This window comes from Homalodisca vitripennis, chromosome 1, assembly GCF_021130785.1.
Source record: "Homalodisca vitripennis isolate AUS2020 chromosome 1, UT_GWSS_2.1, whole genome shotgun sequence".
Lineage (NCBI taxonomy): Eukaryota > Metazoa > Arthropoda > Insecta > Hemiptera > Cicadellidae > Homalodisca > Homalodisca vitripennis.
In genome coordinates, this window is record NC_060207.1 from 36,518,756 (window position 1) to 36,542,341 (window position 23,586).

The 23,586-nt window shown below is 35.3% G+C and overlaps 1 protein-coding gene across 1 annotated transcript in view; it reads left to right on the top strand.

The window, feature by feature from the left end:
• LOC124359818 (laminin subunit alpha) overlaps window positions 1-23,586 on the top strand; it is a 139,550-nt gene that overhangs the window by 13,633 nt on the left and 102,331 nt on the right. Inside the window, exons 3-9 of the mRNA XM_046812876.1 lie at window positions 10,565-10,692; window positions 16,705-16,813; window positions 16,921-17,091; window positions 17,410-17,623; window positions 18,099-18,308; window positions 19,901-20,173; window positions 20,797-20,937. Of these exons, the coding sequence (XP_046668832.1) occupies window positions 10,565-10,692; window positions 16,705-16,813; window positions 16,921-17,091; window positions 17,410-17,623; window positions 18,099-18,308; window positions 19,901-20,173; window positions 20,797-20,937 (1,246 nt within the window). The remainder of the gene's footprint in view (window positions 1-10,564; window positions 10,693-16,704; window positions 16,814-16,920; window positions 17,092-17,409; window positions 17,624-18,098; window positions 18,309-19,900; window positions 20,174-20,796; window positions 20,938-23,586) is intronic.

A 23,586-nucleotide genomic window follows, 5' to 3' on the forward strand; every position in this document is an offset into this window, starting at 1 on the left:
CGAGGGTCCGCTTGAGGGACTGCTCCTGAATGAATGCTCCGGGTTTACAAAAGAATTGTGCCAAGCCTTTTGTAAGCTTTCCAAGCTTGGCTTTTGGCAGTTACCTGATTCACCTTTGTCCACCAGACTAATGAACCATAAGTGATTTGAGGCCTTACAACTGCTTTGTAAAGCCATAGTGCTATATGGGGTTTTACGCCCCATGAGATTCCTGCAAGTCTCCTGGACGTCATGAGCGCCCACTTTTGCTTTGTGCAGGATATTATTAAGATGATCATTCCACGTACGCTTATGGTCTAGAGTCAGTCCTAAATATTTGACTGTCTTTGACCACTCCAGCTGAGTGGATGCGAGTTTCAGCCTAGAAAGAGACTCTAGGTTCTTTTTTCTAGTGAATGGTACAACTACTGTCTTAGAGGGATTTACTTTCAGTCCCCTCTCTCCCTGACACACCAGTTGTGTACATGTTGAAGGTTTGGTATTCATGATATCAACAACAACATTTGTGTATTTTCCCTGTACCATAAGGACTATGTCGTCTGCATATCCTTGGACATAGATTCCGTTGTTAGTAAGGTCCTCAAGTAGACCATCTACTACTAGATTCCACAGTAGAGGTGACAGGATGCCTCCTTGAGGACATCCCCTTGTGGGTGCGATCACAAGCGATACTTCATTGAGATCGGCCCTGATCCTCTGGAGCACAGCATGGCCCTAAGCCACCGGCACAGAGCTGGCCTCGAGGCCACGTCGCTGTGCTCCACTTACCATTGCAAGTGAATTTTGGCATTGTTCGAAAGCTCCTTCAATGTCTATGAAGGTGCACAATGCCAATTCCTTGGCGGGACAGGCTATCCTCAATCCTACTGACTAATTGGTGCAGTGCTGATTTCACAGGATTTGCCTTGCTGGTATGCGTGTTGGTTGCGATGAAGGGAGTGTCTGAGAGAACTCCCTTTCTCAGGTGCCTCTCCACCAGTCTTTCTAATGTTTTTCAGTAGAAATGAAGATAAAACTGATGGGACGAAAAGATTTAGGGACAGAGTAGTCCCGCTCTCCCCCCCTTTTTTAGGGATGAAGACCACCCTGTTGAGAACGCCAGACTTGTGGTATGTACCCATAAGGCTAGGCTCGCCCTGAATAGTTCACATAAAAGGGTAAGGAGATTCTCCGGCCCTTGTTGAAGCAGGGCCGGAAAGATTCCATCCCCTCACACCTGCAGATATTTGAAAGGGGCAAATTTAGAAATTGCCCATTTGGCTTTAGAGAGAGTGACAATCCTTCTGGCAATGGCCCAGCTACCACGACAAGCTCTTGGCCGTGAGCCTGCCTCGTGATTACCAGACGTCCAGTGTCGTCATTCTCAAAGATACAATCAGGGAAGTGAGTCCCCTCAAGGAGAAGTTTTGAGGCTAATCACTAGACCCGGAAGTGTGTTGACCTCCCCTGGGACCTTAAAGATCCCAAGGTGACCGGTTGGACTTGAGGCTAGCAAGCGTTGCAGTCTAGCTGCCGCGCCTTTAACTCATTTACCTTCTGTGTAAAAAAAAAAAAAACTGCCTCCAGGAACTTTGTTTTTGCTTTTTTAATTGCTAGGCTGTATTTCTGTTAGAGCTCTATGATAGGACTCCCAGATAACGGCCTCCTTTTGCATTGATTGTAACAGCTTCCTGACATTAGCCCTTTTGCGAGCGGAGGGTCTGCAGTCCACCACTTACTATTTGGTTTCGACTCTTCCCCCGTCGCAATGGGCAATTGTCATGGAAGCTATTGATTATAGCATTCTGCAAGGTCAGAAGCTATCTGATCTATGTCTGTGGAAGCATCGCACCCTTCCCGCCTACCGATCCCAACTGTGACTGAAGGTCAGACTTATATATCCCAACCAGTCAGTCCTCCTGGGATTACGATAGAAGGACCTCTGCAGCCTCATCTTGCAAGTTAAAGAGGATATACCTGTGATCCGATAATGAGGCCTCTTCGCTTACGTGCCACTTATCAACCATTCCAAGTATTCCTTGTGTGCAGATTGTTATGTCAATAACTTCTTGTCTAATTCGTGTTGCGAACGTAGGGCGGTTTACCTTTTATTACATATAAATAGGTTCCCTACTAGTAGAAGAAATTGTAAAAGTGCCTCACCTCCTAGGGTTTAGTGTTGGTGCTGCCCCCATCCAGCAGAGTGAATGGGCGTTGGCGTCACAACCTAGAAGAAGTTGTTGACGTCTGGCTTGTGCTTCTTCCACCAGGAGCTCTAGGTCTCTTGATGGAGGGAGTTCCCCTGGCATCATATGGCAAGTATAACGGACCTACAATTGTGCTTCTGCACTATACCTCCATTCTTCCAGGTCAGTGTGCCCACAGTGAGATCTCTGGAGCAGAATTCGTTGAGGGTTAGAAAAATCCAAGCCTCTCCTCAACAGGATGCAGGTTCTGACATTCCTTAGAGAGGTACAGTAAATTTAACTTACCTTTGGTTTCATTTAGGCCCGCCACTCTCCCTTGGTGAAGCCATGGTTCTTGAATCAGTGCCAGATCAAATCCCTCCTGGAGGAAGAACTGGCAGAAGGCTGCCGAGGCAGCCCTACTGTGCTGGAGTTGAATTTGTAGAACTCGTGGCATTGTCCTTGACTGTCCGAGGAGACAATTGAGACCTGCCAGAGTCCTAAGTTGGCTCTACAGTTGGAAGCTCCTTCACAAGCCTTGTAAGCAGACCTCGTCCAGGAAGCAGACGAAAATCCGTAACCTTTCGGGTCTGGCTTGGATGGAAGGATTTTCCACTCGTTTACATTCAGGTTGGGGTTCTGCTTATTGAACATCTCAAGTACCTTTTCAGGTGTCTTCTTCAAGAAGCTTCGGGTGAGCTCTGAAAAACACCCTGGTGGACCTCAAGATGTCCTTACGCAGACCCACTCTCAGAGAGATATCATCTCCCAGAGAGTTTTATTCTTTGGATAACTTCTTCCAGCCAACGTTTGGTGTGTTCGTTGATGCAGAAGCAATTAAAACACCTTTCTCTAGGTAGGTGCCCGCAAACGAATGGAACGGAACCATCCTCCAGGGTTGGATTTTCTTCCATAATTGCGTCCTCGATGGCTTCTCCTTGCTCTGCACTAAGCTTTCGCTTCCGGGTAGCCTTCGAGGGCTATGGCCATTTTAATCGCTGCGACCTCTCTGTAGGTAGCCTTGGGTGTGCTACCAGAGGCCTCGGGATCGTGGGCTTCGGGCTTTTGGGTTTTTCCTCCTAGCCTTCTTTGCGGGTCCCTCAGCGAGGGCGGGGGTGACCAAGGTGCCTCTGGGGCGTTTGGCCGACCCCACCCCCGCCTTGGTACCCGCAGAGTTGGGCCCGGAGTTGAGACCTCCTGCCGTTCGGGATTCTTTTTCTTCTTCTTTTTCCCCCATCCTCCACTTGGAAGGGTCAAAAGCTTCACCCTTTTCAAGAAGTTTAGCCTTTAGTGCTTCTCTTCTTTGAGCAGTGGTGAGATTGGGCCTCTTCATTCTGAGGTTGCCGAGAGTTGCTCTGTGGCATCAATCCAGCGTACCTGTAGACACATGGAGTGCTTGCGCTGTTGAGGAGCTGATCTTCTATATCTTGAAGGGATTTTACTTCCTCAGCGCTTTGTACTGGCCCTTCCCTCAGATAAAGCCTTGCCATGTATGGGAGCTTCAGTGTGCAATGGAACCTCCTGTGTTCCTAAGGCACTTTGTTGAGGAGAAGGTAGGGATGTTGGCATAACAACCTCTTGAGTTGTGTTGCCCAGGTGGGTGGGTATGTGGGGGGGGGGGGCGAGGTAGCTTCAGGAGCTACCTCAGCAGGAAGAGGTAGGTTTAGAAACAGCTTCAGGAGCTGTTTCAAGTTGGGTTTGTTGTTTTTGTGTTTTTGTGTGTTGTTTCTTTCCATGTTGTTCCCACGAGAAGCTAGGGAATGGAGGTCCGCCCAGACAGAGCCCCGCATGCCTGGGTAAGCTGCTTTTAAACTGGGAGGGTCGCCGGTTTGTCCAGAGTCCGCATAGTATAGACTGGTTTGCCACAGCCCATTCAGCCCTGGCCTACGCGGTTGTTCCACGCCCGTGGCTTGGCCCCTAGTGGGAGAAATGAAAGGGAAAACTAGATCGAAGAGTTGAGGAACTTTACCTCAGATAGAAGAGAGGTGAAGAAGAGGAGATAGGCTGACACATAGAGAAGTGTGCCAGCCATAGGCCTCCAGAACAAGAAGAGAAGGGATCTGGAGCATTAGCTAGGGTACCTCGGGGGTCGCCACTACCCGTACGGCCTTGAAAGTAAGACCGCCCCTGAGAGGGGCCGTTCAGTTAGGATGCCATCTTACTGTTTTGTCCTGCGAGGGATTCCACTGATATAAAGAGGTAGTCTAAGCAAAATGGTCGTGACTATTCCGATTTGAAAGTTGAAGTTCTCCGAGTCGACGGTATTCAGAAAACTAAAACTGCCTCAAAAAGAGATGCTTCTTCCTTTAACAGATGAAACAAATAAAACAGATGACCATTTCTTTAGTTTTTATTCTTTATATTGAAAGCTTATATAAGTATAGAGTACTGTTTGTTTTGTCTCGTGTTTATTTTTTTAAGATTACGAATACTAGATCACTACTTATTTAAGGATTTATCTGTAAAAACATTCATCATGCAATCCTAATTTTACTGCCAAACGTTTAACAATATGTTTTATAAAATTATAGCCCGGGACTAAAATGTTTTACATTTTAAGATGTTATATTTTGATAGGCCTAGGGTAGAAATATGTTATAGTTAAAAAAAAAAAACAGATTTATTCCTTAATATTGGTATCATGTATCTTAGTAAATGTATTACATTTTCAAAACTATCATTTTTTAACAATAAGGCGTGAATTTTGAACCTTTTTTAACTGTTGTACTCCTCTTTATTAAATTGGACATTACAAAATATATGATTGATAACTTAATAACGTAGAATCGTTTTTAAAACAGTTGTCTGATTAACTTAATGTTATGAATGTTCCATTAATTTGTATAATTTATTAAGCTACAGTATGATATGATTCATTATTTAAGTTCCTTAGTTCTATTTTTAATATTGAACATCATATGATGTATAGTAATATTATGAAATATTCATAAAATGTATGATGGAGACAAACAACGTGTAATTAATTACTCCTTAAACCAAAACTAATGTATTGGAAGGAAGCTCTTGAATCAGCCAAAACCAAACAAACGAAATGTGTGGCTAAACAAAAGGTAAATATATAATTTGGTTTTATAATATTTTAAGGATACCGCGCTCTCTAGCAGACCAAGTAACACTAGCGATCTACTTTGGCGCCTACTTTGTTTATTGAATATATCACACACTAATGCCAAAAAAAAACGCTGAAAATAGCTAAACAAACCTAAACATATGATTCCACTAGTTTTTGGCGTATTTCGTTTAATGGGTGCCGCTAGTGTGAAGCTAGCGGCTCCCACTTGAATATTTCACTTATGAATGCCAAACAAACGCTGAAAATAGCTAAACAAACCTAGACATATGATTCCACTAGTTTTTGGCGTATTTTGTTAAATAGGTGCCGCTGGTGTGAAGCTAGCGGCTCCCACTTTGAATATTTCACTTATGAATGCCAAACAAACGCTGAAAATAGCTAAACAAACCTAGACATATGATTCCACTAGTTTTTGGCGTATTTCGTTTAATGGGTGCCGCTGGTGTGAAGCTAGCGGCTCCCACTTGAATATTTCACTTATGAATGCCAAACAAACGCTGAAAATAGCTAAACAAACCTAGACATATGATTCCACTAGTTTTTGGCGTATTTTGTTAAATAGGTGCCGCTGGTGTGAAGCTAGCGGCTCCCACTTTGAATATTTCACTTATGATTGCCAAACAAACGCTGAAAATAGCTAAACAAACCTAGACATATGATTCCACTAGTTTTTGGCGTATTTCGTTTAATGGGTGCCGCTGGTGTGAAGCTAGCGGCTCCCACTTGAATATTTCACTTATGAATGCCAAACAAACGCTGAAAATAGCTAAACAAACCTAGACATATGATTCCACTAGTTTTTGGCGTATTTCGTTTAATGGGTGCCGCTGGTGTGAAGCTAGCGGCTCCCATTTTGAATATTTCACTTATGAATGCCAAACAAACGCTGAAAATAGCTAAACAAACCTATATTAACTCTAAACAAACTATTGGAATATGTTTAAATGTATTTTTTTTTAATGGGCTTCACACAGCTGAAGACCGGGTGTGATCGATCTCTTCAAACACACGTCTCTGTAGGACTGTATGGTAATCTAAAAAATTCAACGGTTCATTAAACCATGATTAAAAATTATTCTATTCGAGTTTCACAGATTCTATTTAAAGCCTTTGCTACATGCTACATTTTTGTTAATTAGGTCCGCTGCTGTACAATGGAGATATTAGCAGCAGATGTGAAGACGTGAACCTCTCGTCACGCACACAAAGCACAAGCAGCACATAATGTGACCCAGAGGCGATACCACATGTGGCCTGCACATGGCTGGTAGACACTCCTGCAGTTTTTGCCTCCTCCTCCTTCTCACACAATTCTGTTCTAGCTAGTTCACTTCTAAAACTGTTCAACTGAGATCATACGAACCTTCGTCATTCACTATTTTGTTCCACGTGTTGTTTGTAAATGTTGTTATAACTTTCACTTTGAGACACTGTTTCTTTCTGTCTAGTTTTGACGAATGTACATAAAATTTAGTGCTATCAAAAGTTTGCACCACAAACCTAGATTCCTGATCTTCAGAGTTCAATTTCCAGCGATACATCGCTATAAACAATAACAACTGAAATCGTAGCATCATTATTTACATCTTGGAATTGTGTATCCTAGTAATTTATCACACTTTTGTTATTAGGTCATAATTCTATTTATGACTACTAACTATAATCTACAATAATTGCGAGGATCGCGTCGAGTTCAATCTAAAATTGTTTACCTGAATATTTTCGTAGAGAAACAATCTAATGCTGCCGAATGCATATTAAAATTAATTAATCAAATCACTGAAATAAACGTTTCATTACATTGTTACACTACAGTAGCATCGTAATCGGCTACTGGATGATGATGAATTATCGGTTACCTTTACTCTTCAACTACATAATACATGTGTTAACCAAATACTGTGTATTAACATTTTATTTTCTATGTAAGCTTAAAAGGGCTTCAGAGATGTCTTTATTAAGTTTGAGTTTAATTAAATATTTACCAGCACAAGCAACATAAACCTAATTCCGTATCGTTTTGGGTCTGACCACGTTGTCCAGTATGCACAAGAGGATAGCTGGGGACGTAGGTCAGTCAGTCGCCCAGTTCCCAGTTTTTGTCGAGAGTTATTACAAGCAGTAATTTGCCGAGCGGGGCAGGACCAGGGGTACGGTAATAGTAGTGGTAATAACCTTCCCGCCCGCAACCGGGAGTGTCTGGGACAGGGCCGTGCCTACTTCAGGAGCCACACGCCTATAGTAACCGCGTGTCGACAAGAGATCATAATCTTCACTACAGCTGTTACTACCTGTTCAGATTTTACTCTCACGAACACAAACTTAGTCGTAGAAGAAATTATGTAACATCCAATAAAGGATTACTTAATCGAGTTAGGCCTACTTGATTAAAGTCAATAAAGCGTTTGAGGGCTTTCTTTGCATAGATAAACATAGTTATATCCAAATCCCCTGTACGCTTAACGGATCATAGAATATACAAGAAATTACGAAACATTAGGTCATTAACCTAAAAACAGCACAGGTACTGATTGCTGTTCAAACCGCACAATCAATAGATACAACTTGATGTTTTAGATTTCAGGGAGAGGGAAAGCCATTGGTTTAGTTTGAAATCGTATATATAACCATATGTAGTTGTCTAGAAACCGAGAACTAATTTGCATTGTAAAACTTAGTTATTCGAGTAATTGGATTAATATGAGTTAGATTTCTTATTCAACTCTAAATTGTTTTAAAATAAATGCGTCAGGTAGACGTAAAGCTAGTATAGGAATTAAAGATAGGCTACTCAATTAATTGATTTAATTCAGTACTCGTACTGTACACCCTGAGCATTAATCTAGATTATTCCGGTGAAAGACGAGTTAAACTCATCCACATAAGCCGAGTGGCATCAGGATCAGATCCATCTATAAACTATGATGTGGGACGTGATGATAACAACTTCCTCGAAGATAACACTGGCAGTATCCGGCCCTGGCGTCACCCACGCGCGTCTACCGCTTATCTCTGGCAGTCCACTGATAACAAGCTTGGCCTCTCTCGTTCTATATCCTACCTACTGCCTGGAGCATCGAGCCCGGCTGTAGTATTCTACTGAAATTCCATCGTGTGTTCGAATAATAATTGTCGTAGAATATATATAATAATAATATAAACAGATTTTATTTTCTTTTATATACAATTATTGCATATAATTTAGTAACTGGCCCGGAAAAATTGAATATATTATAACTGCTGTTTCTAAAAGGGACTAATTCTAATATCTTGGTACAAATTTGTACAAGTTAGGTACTAATAATTGCTTAAGTTTCAACTCGAAATTGTGCTGGGCCACCGACATGCACCGAGAGAATTGAATATACTATATAACCTTTTGTTTCTGAAGGGTACTTAATTCCAATACTTTGGTACAAATTCATACTAATTTAAGTAGCAACTATTGTATAAGTTTCAACTCGGAATTCCTTTAATATAGTCTGGTATGTCGATAGCGTGTTGCTGGTTTGATAAAATGCAATATCTTCGTAATAACTCCTGTTCCTGAACGATACATATTCCAATATTTTGGTATAAATCTACTAATTATTGAGGAAATTTCAACTCGAAGTTCCACAGGTTGGCCTTCGAAACGCATTGTTTATACTATAATAGAATTTCGATGTTTATGTGCTATTATGTTAGTTGTAGGCCCTAAATTACAACGAATAAAGGGATTTCGTTGATTTATTTTCAAGCTATTTATTAGGTACCTATTGAAGAAGGAAATTGGAAAAATGTGTTTTGTTAATTAAATGTTTAAAAATTTTGTTATGCTATAAGGAAATAAGTTTTAACATATCAAGTATAAAATAGCAAAAAACCAATTCTATACCAACTTTATTCTCTATCTCACCATGTTTTATAAATTAGGCCAGCGCAGGCCTTTAATGTATGCAAAAATGCATTTCTGCTAGTTTTATTGCTTATAGTCTTAAAATGTATTAATTGTTATAAAATATAAGTGATGAAAACATGCGAGTCTTGTTAGAAGTATCTATCAGCACAGAATAGACCGAAAGTAAGAGACGCACTAAAAATAATAATATGTTATGTGTTGAAAACGTAAATAATGTTTTAGAACTATAGACACAATAGTCAACTCATTATCATAGTAGGCTGATTGAAAATTTTCAACCTTCTTCAATTCCAGGAACTCAGATGGCTGTGGCTGACTGGCTGCAGTAGATGTCAAATTATCTTAGAACAATGAGCTACATAAACAAATAATTTTGTAAACATTCGGTAAAATGATTCATTTAGATTTTTATGAGGATTAACACGGATATCATTTTAAGTAAATTGACTGAGGTATTCGTTATTTTGGTTTTTTCTTTTTGAAATTGATGTATAGGAATTGAATATTGATTTCAAGGGAATAGGGGTTTTTAAATATAAAATGAAACGTGTCTGTATTTTTAAGATGGCTCCAAAAAAATTTATGATTTTGAAAATGTGTTATAATATAACTTTAATTACAAAATTACAGTTCAGGTATGAAATATAGCATACGTATTGCTCAAGTTAAGATGATCGATTCAGTGTCCATAATCTCATTGCATGGCGATCTACAGCCTCCCTAAATATCTGTTTTGTTACCGTAGGTATCTTTGTTTTTCCCCTGTGAAGGGCGAGTAATTCTCAAATCATACTGGCGTGAAATGAAAGCACAAAATTGAAATAAGCATAATGATTAGCTCTTACATTTATATTAACACAGTTACTTATTTATTTTTAATGGAATCAATTTTTACCATCAGATCTTAAATCTAAAAAAAGTAAATGATCAATTTATAATTTATTTTACCATTTATTTATAACGCTACGAATCCGCACAAAAGGGAATTCTCTAAAGTAAAATAAATGTCAAATGTGTGAATTTCACCTACTTAAAGACGCTCTCCAATGACGGGACATCCACTCAAAATGCCTGCAATACCTGGAATTGGTTTATATTTGGACATACGAATACTTATATTGCATTTAGTCACGTGAAGGCACCGTTGTGCGCAAGCACTTCAACTGTTCAAATAGAGATGATACGTAAAATATTTTAAACTGAATATAAAGCAGAAGTATATTGAGCCTCTGGTTCAATTCTATGTAACCTTCATTAGACGAAATGTTCTTCCTTTTGTTAACTTAAGTTTACTCGGTGAAGAATCGTTATTTAAAAAGTATTGCATTGCTATCGTTTTAGTAACAATAGTGTAGCTATTACTGTCCTGTAGGCTATGTTTATTAACCTTTGCTCTCGTTGCAGGAATTCCATGTGGCCTACGTGTATGTCAGGATGGCCAACTCTCCAAGGCCCGGAGTATGGGTGCTTGAGAAATCTGCAGACAATGGACTCACATATGAGCCTTGGCAGTACTTTGCTGAGAACAAGGCGTAAGTACTTACTACAGAACTTTGAGCTGTAGGGAGACTACACCATAAGAAATTGCACTATGATTTATTTATTTTAATTGGAAAGTAATTATCATTAAGTATCATCCATGTTTTCCGGTTTACACCATCAAAACATTGCTCATACAATTGTATTTTTGAAGTATTTCAGTATCAATGTGGAGAGCCATCCTCAGTCCTCGCAACAAGGCTTGAGCTCCATTTCGTGGATGTAATTGTGTAAACAGGTGTTTTAGATGAAAGTTTGAAGTGAAACTAAATAAATATTATTTGCCCTATATTAGTTTTATAAAAATATTACATTTATGCTTACTATATGTATAGTTAGTTAGCTGGAAAACAATTTGTTACAAGTATCACAAATAACTAATTGCATATTGAGACATAAACAGTTATTTGAGACGGTCTTTGTTGGGTTTAAATGTCTTGGGTCTTAGGCTTAATTAACTATATAAACCCAATAGAGGACTTTACAAGAAACTCCAAATTCCTGGTGATTCTGCTTACTCAATATTGGAGTTATGGCCACAAATGCTAAAGACAACACTGCTATGTATCATTGTAACCTGCTTGTATATAATGTGAATAGAAGTATATATGTCATTTTAAAGGTATTGTTGAAAGGAACTGAATGGAAAAAACAGAATTCACTTATCTCAATCCGTTTCAAAATGATGGCTGTTTTTTTTAATGTTGAAATTTACAGAACACCCTGTATTTTTTAACCATTTGAGTTTAGTTTATTCTTAGTCCTATTTATTATATTGCTCACAAGAAACTCAGCTTCATTCTGATAAGCCACATGACTTTTTTAAAAGTATTTGGTGTTAACCCCAACTCAAATTTTGAAAAAACTTAAAATTCATATGTCAAAATTTTTAAATGGCATCATGCACATTGTTGTACATAATTTTAAAGATCTCGTTAAGACAAACAGATTTTGTATTTAAACTGTTTTCGTATCTCTAATGGTTTTTAAAAAATAAGCAAAACTCTGATTTTACTTAATTTTTCCAAGGTATTTTAGTGACCCTTTGGCTATTGACCTCCAAAACTTAAGATACTAAAATCAAATCAAAATTATTATTTTTTATGAATAAAAATTATATATAACTCGACTCTTAATTTTGGAACACCCCCTGTACATAGATTTTGAAAAACACATTTTCAATGGACTCCCCATAAGCATTTTATGGGTATAGCACTTTGTTTTACTAAAAATGAGCAAGGCTGATGTAGAGTGTGTGTGACAGCGGATAACCTAGTGTGGAGATGCCAACCTTGTGCTTCAGAACGGCGAAAGAGTATGAGGTTTCGAGTCTCAAGCAACGGAGGGGAAACTCACCATAGAAGACGTTATGAAGAAGATTATTGAAGTGGCAGAAAGCCAAAAAGAAATGGAGAAAAACTTCAATAAGTCGTATGAAACACTCTACAGTAAAATCGACGAGAGTACCGAAGCCGTCAAGATACAAACTGAGGAAGTGGAAAAATGCCTCGCAATAGTTGATGGCCTAGTAAATGAGAATAAAATACTCAGGAGAAAATCAGTTCTCTGGAAGCACGCATCGAGGAGCAGGAGCAGTATTCAAGAAGGAACACTGTTGAAATCCATGGTATCCCACAGGAAAAAAATGAAGACGTGGTGTCTGTCGTAAAGGAGGGTGGGAAAAGCGTTGGACTTCAATATATCCAATACAATGATTGATGCCTGCCATCGTCTGGGAAAAAGATCTGAGCCCAACAGTCCTCCGCCTGGAATAGTGCTGAAGTTTGTAAGCCGACTAGATAAAGAAGAGCTGCTAAGAAAAAGGACGTGTCAAAAGTAACTTCTCGACGCGGCACATGAACCTGGAAATGGGACAAGCCGGTCTATATCAACGAGTCCCTGACACCGATGAAGGGAAAGCTCATGGCAGAGGCACGGAAGTTTAAGCGTGAGAACAATTATCAGTTCGTTTGGGTGCGGGATGGAAGGATCTTTTTACGAAAAGAGGAGACTTCTAAAGTTATTCATGTAACTTGCCAGGCTGACCTGCCAAAGGTAAATGTAAATAAATAGCTTATGTATGAAGGTTTAAACTCAGTACCAGTATCTATTTCTTTTGTATGTTAATACATTAAGTGTTATTTTTTTATTTTATTATTATATTATGTAGGTCAACTTTGAATAAAAAGTATACTAGTTATTTTGTATTCAGTATTAAGTAAATATAAACATAAAATCTTTAATTATGACTAATCAACATTCTGTAAAAATAATCCATCAAAACATAAGAAGCCTTCGTAAAAACTTTGATCTTTTTATACTTGAAATTGAACAGAGAAATACTTTTCCCGATATAATTATTTTATCTGAAATATGGATCAACAGTAATGAAATAAATTTTTATGAAATTACCAAAATTATGTTTTATATTCAAACTGTAATGATACCTACAGAGCTGGTGGCGTTATCATTTATGTTAAAAATTCAATAACTGTTATAAATTCAACAATAGTAGAAATGCAAACAGCTGACGCATTAAAAAATATCATTAAAATTATGTAACTTTGACCTTTGTATTTTGGCTCTATATAGATTATATTCATATACAATAGATTCGTTTATTAAAGAGTTTACTAATATTTTAGATGGTTTTAAGAAGGAAAAAAGTTTTTTAGTTGTAGGCGACATTAACATAAATATTTTGGAAAATCATTATCTTGTAGATAATTATCAAAGGTTAATGGCAGTAAATGGTTTAGAAAGTCTTGTTAATGAACCTACAAGAATTACAGTAGATTCAGCAACATGTATTGATCATGTCTATGCGCGTTTATATGATAAGCGCTCGTAACAATCGATGTCACAACAATACACGCTGGTATCACAGACCACTCTCTGGTATGCATTGCTCTTGGTGGGGTGGCGGAGGGGGAGACCCGGCCCCCTCCTCCGCCCCACCGGGACGGCCAGCGTATCAATTATGTGAATCTAAAGCAGCTGTTAGCCGCTGAGGATTGGTCTTGTGTTTACAATAAACTTGATCCGTCGTCAGCTTTTGATTCGTTTATTAAAACATTTAAAAATTGTATAAGTTGTAGCAGAGAATCAATATTACAAAAAAATAAATTCAATAAATTCAAGAAACTAAAACCTTGGATTTAATGATACAATCTGTTACAAGATTAAAAAAAGAAATTCATTATTCAAATTAGTCAAAAATCATCCTCAAAACATTCAATTGAAAAATCATTATATACGTTTTAGAAATAAGCTATTAGAGGAAATTAGGATATTGAAAAATGATTATTATAAAAATAAAATTAGAAAGGTGTGAAGGCAATACTAAAAAACACTTGGAAAGTTTTGAATGACATTACAAAACCAAAGAAACAAAAAATAGCAAAAACCATAGTCTTAGATGTAAATGGCAAACTTGAATATGATTCAGAGTATGTAGCAAAATGAATTTAATCAGTATTTTCTTAATGTAGTAAGTGGATTAAAAATTGTCCGATAATGTTCCATCTGATTTTTCTAAATTAAACATAAGAAATTACTTTATAGATAAACACCAACAAAGAACTATATTTTTAGAAACTGTATATGAGGAAGAAATCCTTGGTATAATTAATTTATTGAAAAATAATACTTCTCCAGGTATAGATGAAATTAGTTCATACACTATAAAAACTGTCGCACCAGAAATAGTCACTATTCTCTCATATTTGATCAATTTTAGTTTTCAAAAAGGAATTTTTCCAACACAATTAAAAACAGCCGTTGTAATTCCTATATATAAAGGTGGACTAAGCAGTACGTGTAATAGCTATCGCCCAATCTCATTGCTTTCTTGTTTCTCAAAAATCTATGAAAAACTCATGAAAAAGAAAATTGTTAATTTTTTAAATAAGACCGATTTTTTTAGTAAAAATCAATTTGGCTTCAGAGAAAATATGAATACCGAAAGCGCTCTATTTAATTTTTACCAAAAATGTATACAATGGCCTAAAATTCAAGTAAATGTATAAGTGGTTTATTCTTAGATATAAAAAAAGCATTCGACACTGTTAGATCATACAATTTTATTAAAAAAAACTTATTATAGGTGTGGTATTCGAGGAATAGCTTATTCTTGGTTTGAAAGTTATTTACGGGATAGGTATCAGTGTGTCAGAATGCACTCCACATATAGTGAAATGGGTAAAATCTTATATGGCGTGCCCCAAGGGTCAGTATTGGGAGCAATCCTTTTCATTATATATATAGATAAATGATCTATGCGATGCCAGATTTCAAGGAACACTAACATTCATTTGCTGATGATACAGCCCTTAGCTATGTCAAAGATAGCTGGACTGATATCCACGTTGCTATGAGCAAAGATCTAGAAATAATTCAGTGGTGGTTCACAATGAACCATATGCTTTTAAGTACGGAAAAAACAAAATATGTCAATTTCAGTCTCAGAAAAAATGACATTATATTTGAACCTGTTTTCTATAGATGTGCTGACTGTATTTTGAAATCAAGCCAAATCAATAATTGCTTAACAATGGATTGTTCAAACGATACAAAAAATCGGATATTATATAAAATATTTGGGAATTCATATGGATAGTGAATTTAATTGGAAAATTCACATATCGAAAAATTACAAAAAAACTCAATAATATTATAAGAATTTTTTATTTTTTAAGAAACATTTGCAATTTAAAAATACTTAGAATGTTATATTTTGCGCTTTGTACAAAGTCGAATTGAATACGGCATATTTCTTTGGGGAAGTGCGTTATGATTCAAATTTAAACTCATTACTTATGCAGCAAAAGCACTTTGTCAGATTAATAACCCACAGTCATATATTTGAACACTCACGACCATTATTTAATCAGCTTAGGATTTTCCCTATCAAGATGTTATTTATATATAAAGTATTAAAACAATACTATGATTTGATAAATACTACCAACTTAGAAGCAAATGAATACAGCTTAAAAACTAAGAAATTCAGGAAATATAAGAGTTCCAAAACCAAACAATACTTTTTTTACTAAATCCATTCATTTTTATGTCACCGTGGATTTTTAATAAATTACCTAACAATATAAAAAACTCAAATAACAAATTAGTATTTTTAAAAAAAATTGGGAAGGTGGTTGTTTGAACTAGAGGATATAAATTCAATTTTATATATTCAGACATAGTAACTGGTTTTTTACCTCACGGCCCATATTTATATATATATTTTCAAATAATTTGAAAAATCTAATCTAACTCAACAAGCAGGTTGATTATAACTATTATTATATTATGTTTTGATTAAATAATATATTAATTTTATATCCTCAAGAGAGATCTAAATTGTTAAATTAAGTTGTTTTGCTGATGTTTTTTTATGTGTTAAAATATAATAAGGAACCTCCAAACAGGCTTAGCCTTGGAGGGCCCTATATTTTCTCATTTATTGTATAGTATAGGCCTAAGCGCATTTAGATGTAGGTTATATTTTAAACTATAAATTTAGTTTATAGGTATTTTGAAGAAGTAATTTTTTATTTCCAGTCTTTTGTAATGGTGCAGTCAGACCTGGCAAGATTTAGGAAATTATAACCCCATTATATTAATTTTACCGTTACGTAACTGATGTATGTATGTAGCCTGTAGAAAATGAGAAAATAAATCATTCTTTATTCTTTATTCTTTATTCTTTTATGTCAACATCAAACCGTTCTTCGACTATATACACTGCACGTTCTTCGACTATATACACTGCACGTTCTTCGACTATATACACTGCACGGGTGGTCTGCCCCACTCGGTATATTAAATGGTTAAGCAGTTCATGATATATTTATTGTATAGGTGGGTATGCAGAGATTCAAAATAAAGAATTAAAGGTTAAAATATTAAGCTTATTTCACACTTAAAAATATCCAAATATGTCAATTTGTTAACTAGAGATGTTTTGGTTTGATTAAATGTTAACTGTGAAATTGTCTTTTCAGGGACTGTGTGAGATTCTTTGGTGTGGAAAGTCTACAACCCATAACTGAAGACACATCTGTCATCTGTGATACTCAACACTCTAAAATTGTCCCTCTGGAAAATGGAGAGGTCAGTGTTACATTAATTTTGGTCTTTATAATTTTGGAATACAGGTTTAACAAAAATGGTACAGAACATAAACTGTATAGTTTGTTTAAGAACTGTTTTGTTCTCAGATTGTAGTGTCACTCCTTTTCAACCGTCCTTCGGCTAATGATTTCTTCAACTCATCGTCGCTTCAGGAATGGACAAGAGCCACCAATGTCAGGTTCCGTTTCCTTAGGACCAAGAATCTGCTGGGACATCTCATGGCAGTGGAGCGTCAAGACCCTAGTGTTACAAGACGAGTGAGTGTCACACTATATTGTTTCTTGTAGTTGTCACAGATATCAAATGGACAGAGCATACTGAACACTGCATCTATTGTTCATAAATGTTTATATGATATATTGGTAATAAGGAAGCATAACTTTTATAACTATAGAATTACATCTTTTTTTGTTGAAAACATAAATATTTTCAATGTTTATAGTTAAATTATCAGTCAACTATAATTAAATTTAAGAACTACCCTAGCTTATGTTGTTAGGGGTTTTCAGCCTATACAGTATATGACTAAGTATACATTATAATAATCACTAAATACTTATCATAATTGTTTACAGTACTTCTATTCGATCAAAGATATCAGCATTGGTGGGCGATGTCGGTGCAATGGTCACGCCGACTTGTGTGACATCACAGATCCAAATGATTCGTACAAGCTACTGTGTCGCTGTCAGCACCATACTTGTGGCCCTAACTGTGAGAAGTGCTGTCCTGGATTTGAGCAGAAGGCATGGAGCCAGTCTAAACACAACAAACTGTTTGTCTGTGAACGTCAGTAGCTTTATTTTCTTATTAAAATATAATATAGAATATGTTTAGTACTGGTTTTATTGAATTTGTGACCATAATAAGCCATTAGGCTCATTTTTCCTGAAAGTAGGAGGTCAAGAGTACATAAATATGTACCGTACACTAACATTCCGCATAGTTTAATGAATTTTAAAGAGATCATTAAACATTGATGTATCTTTACATTAGAAGAACTTTTAAAAATAATACTATAATATCAAAGTTAAATTTAATCACTCAGGTGGTATGAAAAACAACTAATTACAGATACATTTATTCTCCTTAAACAAACACAAGTAGCTTTATCTAAAAGATAGTTCTAGCAGTATGGCTTTCTAATATATAATTCTTCACAGTCTAATGCTTATTAGTACAGACAAATTTATGTAAGCAAACATTTATTGTCATTCACTATGTATGCACACATTGTTTGTGACAGAAATTGTGTTTTTTGTAGCGTGCAATTGTTTCGGCCACTCAGACCAATGTGAGTACAGTGAGACAATAGACCAACAGAGACTATCACTGGACATTCACGGCGAATACGAGGGTGGTGGAGTTTGCCAAAACTGTAGAGATCACACACGAGGTATCAACTGTAACCAGTGTGAGGACGGATATTACAGACCTGAGGGATATCTGTGGAACCAGACAGATGTTTGCCAACGTGAGTTCAATTCTTAACCTTTTTTTTGGTGTGTTGGGCTTTCTATCTCAATTGTAAGACAAAACACTTGCTGTAGAAAGAACTATTTGAAAATAATTTTACAAGAATGGATCATCAGTGGATATCAGTAATAAAAATGTATCCATTTTAAGTTTTGTATTTTTTCAGATAAAAATTAAATATAAGAATAAGGACAAATTCTGTTGTGAAAGAGTGCATGTTCCCCATAACCTAACCATGTTCTTATAGAGGTATGCATTCTTAGAAAAAATCAATTAGTTGTTTTAGTGAAGTTTAGAAGCCATTCATTATAAATTATGGTTAAGCCTTAGAGGTATTATCTACATGTTCAGTGTTTATTCATTAGAAAAACACCTATTGCAAACAACAAAAAGCAGGACAGGGTTGTTATTTCTGAGTCATTGAGTGGTCAGTGTTTATGGGGTCAAAGCCATTTGAACATGCATGGGGTAGTGTGAGAGGAGTCAAAATGACATATTCCTAACTAATTAATTGTTCTGTGTTAAACACACAATATTGCTGAGTTCTTTTACTGAAGGAGAGTGAACAATCCATCACCGAGAACATATATGTCATTTTTTATACACATTGCTCTAAATGTTTACCTCAAGCAATGGAAAGGTCCCTGTTAGATTAATTTATGTACTTCTGAGTACGGTACTGATTTTTAGAATGTTGACAACATTTTAACCGTACCTGGTTTTAATCTTATTAAGATCTAACTTAAAAATTTAAAACAAGAAAAATATTACTGAATTTTGAAATGTTTGGGTTTTACTTAGAATATTAATAATTGTTGATGTAAATTTCGTTTTATGCACAATATAATGAAATAATTTCAGGAGACATAGTAAAGCCTTAGAAGTAACAAAACTGTTTTATTTGTAAGTATTGTATGATAAATAGATGAATTTTCTCTATTTATTTTAATTTAAGTGACTTTATGTAACTAAGTTTAAACTTTAAAGAATAATTTCCTCAATAAACGTTTCATTCATCAAAACAAATGTATTGCTATAGATTTTATAGCTTGTCTTTGGAATTTTATGTTTTTAAAATTAATTACTATCATGTAGTTTCTTTGTGTTAAAATATGTTAAAGTTTTTCATTGTGAAACTGGCGATAATTCAGTTATAATGATACACTCTATATATAATTAAATTTAGAATTTAATAATAAATCAATTCTGAACATAACCAATAGCCATAATCAATTATAGTACCCCAAAATAAATATGAGTTAGGAGTTTTTAAATAAAATACAAAAGTAAGCATCTGAACAAAATGAGATAGAATATAAAATGCCAAATAAACTATGATGTTTATTATAACAGATTTAATATTTTTTCTGAAATTTGTAAACATATTTTTTAAATTTCCAATTATTATGTTACCACAACATACACCCCAGATCTATTTATTTACCACTGATATAGTTTTATTTTCCAGGTTTTGGTATTTGCTGTATAGTTTCCAAAAACCTCAAGTTTATCAATTTTGAGTTTCTTACTTATTTGTTTTTAGTTTCTTAACAAAATCTGGCAATCCAGTAATCATATTTTGACCTACAGCATGCCAGTGTAATGACCACCGCTTCACCGGAAACTGCGCTGAAGGCTCAGGTGCATGTGAATGTCGCCAAGAGTATTCTCCACCGCTCTGTGATAGCTGCAGCTACGGCTACTTTGGCTACCCGCAGTGTCGGCCCTGTGAGTGTTTCCTCAACGGCACTCGAGGCTACCACTGTGAGGCGACAGGAGGACAATGTCCGTGCAAGCCAAACTATGGTGGCAAGCTGTGTCGTGAGTGCAGCCCAGGCTACTACGGGTTTCCTGAATGTCTGCGTAAGTCATTGTTAATGCACATAGTAAATGAAATAAAAAAAGACATTGTATTAGAATTAATGTGTCACTCAAAACAACAGAGGTTAAAAAACCTCCAACAGTTGTGGTTGTTATGACTTCTTATTTAGCCTTAAGCCTGATTCTGTATTTTTTATTATTCCTTTTAGCACTTATTTCACTTTTTAAGTACTTTTACTTCCTTTATCAAGATTACTTTGATTCTGATACTAGGTAGGAAACAGTCACTACAATAGCTTAATTCTATGTTACGTCATTAACATTTGAAACAGAGTTACAACTGAATACAATACAAAACTCTAAGTTTTACTCAAAATAGAGAGATAAATCTTTATTGTATCTAGTTTTGTCCATCTGCTTACAAAAGTGCTCATGATAATAATATTTAGGTTTAATATGTATAAAAATACTACTGAAATAAGGAGACCAAAATTAAATTTCATTGTAGATTTCCCAGAACTCAGTGACAGTGTTTTTATTTATCAATAGTTTTCAAAACCATGTTATATACTTTAAAAGAAATATGTTTTCTGAAAAAACACTTTAAGAATGTAATTTGAACAATTATATACAATTGAAGTAATATGACACGCCCACTGTTGCAGCTTGTGAATGCAACCCTCTTGGAGCCATAAACTCTGATGTGTGTGAACTTGTCAGTGGCAACTGTAGCTGCAGCTCCAACTTTGGAGGCAGGACATGTGATCGCTGTGGAGATGGATACTACGACTTTCCTCAGTGCAAATGTGAGTAGGCCTACTGTTCCCTCTTTCTAGGACAACAACTACATTGTTATTTAAGTATATAGTTATCTGTTATAGTTTTTCTAATGGCTTAAAACTTGTACATTTCTAATTGCTAAAAATGTTATATGTTTATACTATTTATAGTTGAGAAACAGTTTTTATTGTTCTTAGATATATATTTTCTTAGATAAAATTGTTGTACTTTTGTACTAACACACACAAAACCTAGCAGACTCGTAATTAATAGTTATATTACTGTTAGCCAGTTAAATAAAGAGACTGAAAATCACCATGTTCAGGAAAGTAATTGGTCCCCATATGTATTGCTGACTTTGATTTAACTTTTATTTCACCTCTGACAGTTGGTTTTAGGGTTTTCAAGCTAAAAATATCTGATCTGAGAAACAAGTTATTGTTTGGCATTTTTAATCCCTCCCAATATGACCCTGACCAAATGTGCTTATACAATGGAAATTGGCCCTTAGCTCCTTAATTATATTTATGCAAGAATGTTTAGTTTACCATTTTAATACTTAGCGAGCCACAAATAAATAACCAAAACTACTCCCTAAGAGCCATACACCTTAAAAATAAAAAAAATTCCCAAATACCAAAACCAATTTTTTAAAAATAATTCTTATAACATAAGAGGTAAGAAAAACGACAAAATATTTTTGTTCACTCTTTATTGTTAATTTACAGCTAAAAAATGGTAAAATCATAATTTCATTGAAAAAATTTAATTTTGACATTCTATGTGTTTATGTATAAAATTAACAATAGTTGAACACAATTATTGTAATATTTTACAAAAAACAACCATAAAATAATTTTTATTAAGAGAAAATATAAAGAATATAGTAAAAATGTATATATACAAATTAAATAAAAGCAATGAAACTACAAAAAATTTCAATTTTCCAAGTATAAAATAAAGAACACACTACATTTTACAATATTATAACATGAGAAAACTTATAAATGATACTTATTGAAAATGAGCTACATATATGTGATCCTTAGGCGTAGGTTTGTTGTGTGTGGTACATCTCAAAAACACAGGTCACGATGCAAGGCAGGCTTTGACGCACACTTCTTGCGCACAATAAAGCCCTACATCACGATATTATACATAAACTACACTGTACATTGATTAAAAATATTGATTAACATCAAAATTGAAAAGATAAAAACGCGGATCGAAAATGGAAGGGCGAATAAACATCTACTTCAAGGAAGGCTACAGGTAGACTGAGCGCACGTGAGTAGACGTTGTTGGCTCTGCGGGAGACTATGAACATCCGCCCACCCGCCATTTTGTCGCTCAAACAAGAGCCGTGACCTTCAAAATAGACACAAACCTTTTCCCTAGTTTAACAGTTTTTACTAATTTTGTTACCCAGAAATGCTTTTAAATAATATATTTAAAAAAAATTGATTTTGCGTCAGTGGACGTCGTTGGCTTTTAGCGCTAGTTTAGGCATGACGTCTAGTAACATTGGCTCGGAAAGGGTTAAGACAAGACTCTAGTTAATAACAATTGAAGACAGAGCTTAAATTAGATTAGTTTTAAAAAATAAATGTGATGCTAATCTAAACAATTTTTTTTGTTGTTGTAAAGTGTATACTTTTCAGAATACTAATGATAAACTACAAAAAAGTTTTAGATTTGTTTTCAGAATTATCAACAAAAATATTTAAAGAAAGCAAAAAGCAAATAGATGTGCAAGAACGTAATCAGGGAAAAATTTGGGGGGGGGTTCCAGATAATTGATATTTTCTCGTAGTGGACAGAGAGTAAGTCCCCATTTTGTTCCTTAAAAAGTTCTTGGCCCGTTTCTTTGTTGATAACGACCTTTCAGCAGTAAATGTCAGTAATACTGAATTATTGAAATAATAATAATCGTTTACTAAAATATTAATTGAAAAGAAATTGAAAATTTGGGGGGTCTAGATGCCCCTAGACCTTGGCTACATCCTTGTAGATGTTTATTAATTATATCTTTAAAATAAGACATCTCCCTTAATGCTATGGCTGAAAATTAGGTCCTAAGTGTTTAAAGTGTAACATAGTTCTTATCGGGCAAAAATCAAGATCACTGTAAGTACAGCCTGCTGTTAGCAGAGAGTTCAAACTGCAATAAACTTGTAATGTATGACATTTTTGCTGTTGGCTGCATTAACAATTTTATTAATCCATATTAATAAGATTAACTGAAAAAAAACAACATCAAAACAGCCATTTTCAGTCTAGGTATGAAGTAAAGCATAAACAGAACCTTGAAATTGATTAAATCTAAATGTAAATAGTACTTATTTAATGTAAATATGTGCATGTATTGTTGAAAATTATAACAAATTTATTATACTGTAAGTCGTCGGATTTAATGGAAAATCTGTTGTAAATAATTTTAAATATACAAGAGTTCAATTAATATGGTAAAGTTAATAAAGTATCTAAATTTGTGTTAATGAAATGAATATGGTGATAGTTTATAATTAACTGGTGAAGATTAGAAACATAGTGTATAAATAAAGATTAGCATATGGTTAAAATTAGTTGAAAATATTCCATTTACTTAGTATATATCCATTTAGATATGTTGTCCTGACTGTGACTAGTCTCAATATTGTTACACACTCACTGTA